This window comes from Stylophora pistillata, chromosome 2 (assembly GCF_964205215.1).
Source record: "Stylophora pistillata chromosome 2, jaStyPist1.2, whole genome shotgun sequence".
Taxonomy (NCBI): domain Eukaryota; kingdom Metazoa; phylum Cnidaria; class Anthozoa; order Scleractinia; family Pocilloporidae; genus Stylophora; species Stylophora pistillata.
The window spans coordinates 41709595-41711058 of record NC_142520.1 but is presented as its reverse complement, the minus strand read 5'-3'; the positions used below and the strand labels follow the sequence as shown (position 1 = coordinate 41711058).

Genomic DNA, 1464 nt, shown 5'->3' with positions numbered 1-1464 from the left:
ACCCTATAAATGCAAGAGCTGCACGAGTTATCCACCAGGATAAAAGTCTTGAAGAGTTAAATTGGTTGCCAATTTCTTACATATATAAAAGAAGACTCCTTCTTCTGATGCACGATGTTTTAAATGATAAAATCTTATATGCCCCTTTTAATTTGAAGTTACGCAACAGACCATCACGTACAGGAGGGTTACAGGTTGAAATCCCTAGAGTGAACTACAAAGTGGGAAAGGAATCAGCACAATACAGAGGACCTGTAATCTGGAATTTTATTACTAGGCTGGCAAATTTTAATGTGAACATTCAAAAAGACAGTTTTAAAAATATTTTACGTAAGCTCTCACAGAACATAAATAGCTCCTCTTTTGAAGCGCCTATGATTGCTATGAAAAACAGAGATTTTGTATATTTTTAAGTTTTATTACATTGCATGTAAATTTTTGAATTAATTCGTGACTTGTTTGCTAATGAATTTTATTACAATGATCATATTGAATATTTAAATACCATAGGGTGACTTTATGAATTATTTTAGTTTTACATTTTATTAGTTCGTTGTAGGTCCACATCAGCCTTATGGCTGCCCCCTTCCTTACAACCTGCATTACTAAATAAAATGATTGATTGATTGATTGACTGAGCACAAGCTTTCTCCACTGCCGTTTGTAATGTCAGCGTCGCTTCAGCATGTAACTTGCGTTAAATTGTCTGTGAACGCAAACCACAAACAAACCGGTCTCGAATGGCTTCCTCGCGATAAAGGCCAAATTCGCAGGTCTCCGCTAACTTTTGTAGCTTGGCTAGGTACTGCCTAATGGTTTCCGACTCTTCCTGTTCCGCTTTGTGGAACTTGTATCTTTCCGCGATAATTATCGGTTTTGGATCCACATGCTGTGCCAGAATCTCTACAATTTCCGCAAAATTTAATTCTTTCAGTCTCCTCGGCGCTGAAATAGACCTCAACAAAGCATACATCTTACTACCCATTAATGTAAGTATGCTCGATACACGCTTATCTGTCGGTACACTGTTAACTTCAAAGAACATTTCGCATCGCTCCACATAATGTTTCCAATCGCTGCCCGGCGTAAACTCCTCCATACGCCCTAAACACGATGGATGTACCACGATGCTAGGCTGCGCTGGTTCTTCCGGTGTATCCGCCATTCTCGTCGCCAACTGTTGTGTCTTCACTCGAAAAGCAACTCTAAACTTTTAAGATACGACCCTTAATACACAACGATTTAACTAAAACTGAACAGCAACTTACAACACATGCGGTTAAAAACAAAAATGCTAATAAGTTCATGACAGTTCTGGGTTACGAAACTCCCGCGGGATTTTAAGCAAATTAACATAACATTAGAATCATCCTCTTTGTCGTGAAAAAAGGCTTTTAATTGAACGCGGCGAAGGAATTTTTCTACGTCTTGTTTAGTTGAGAATTTATTTTGATTGCTGCGACC

The 1464-nt window shown here is 38.4% G+C and overlaps 1 protein-coding gene across 1 annotated transcript; it reads right to left on the bottom strand.

Annotated features, from left to right (window-relative positions):
- Positions 1-697: 697 nt before the first annotated feature.
- Positions 698-1165, bottom strand: LOC148739578 (uncharacterized). Its single transcript, XM_088749508.1, has one exon. It carries the CDS (start codon positions 1163-1165, stop codon positions 698-700), a length of 468 nt encoding a protein of 155 aa, XP_088605634.1.
- Positions 1166-1464: the final 299 nt, after the last annotated feature.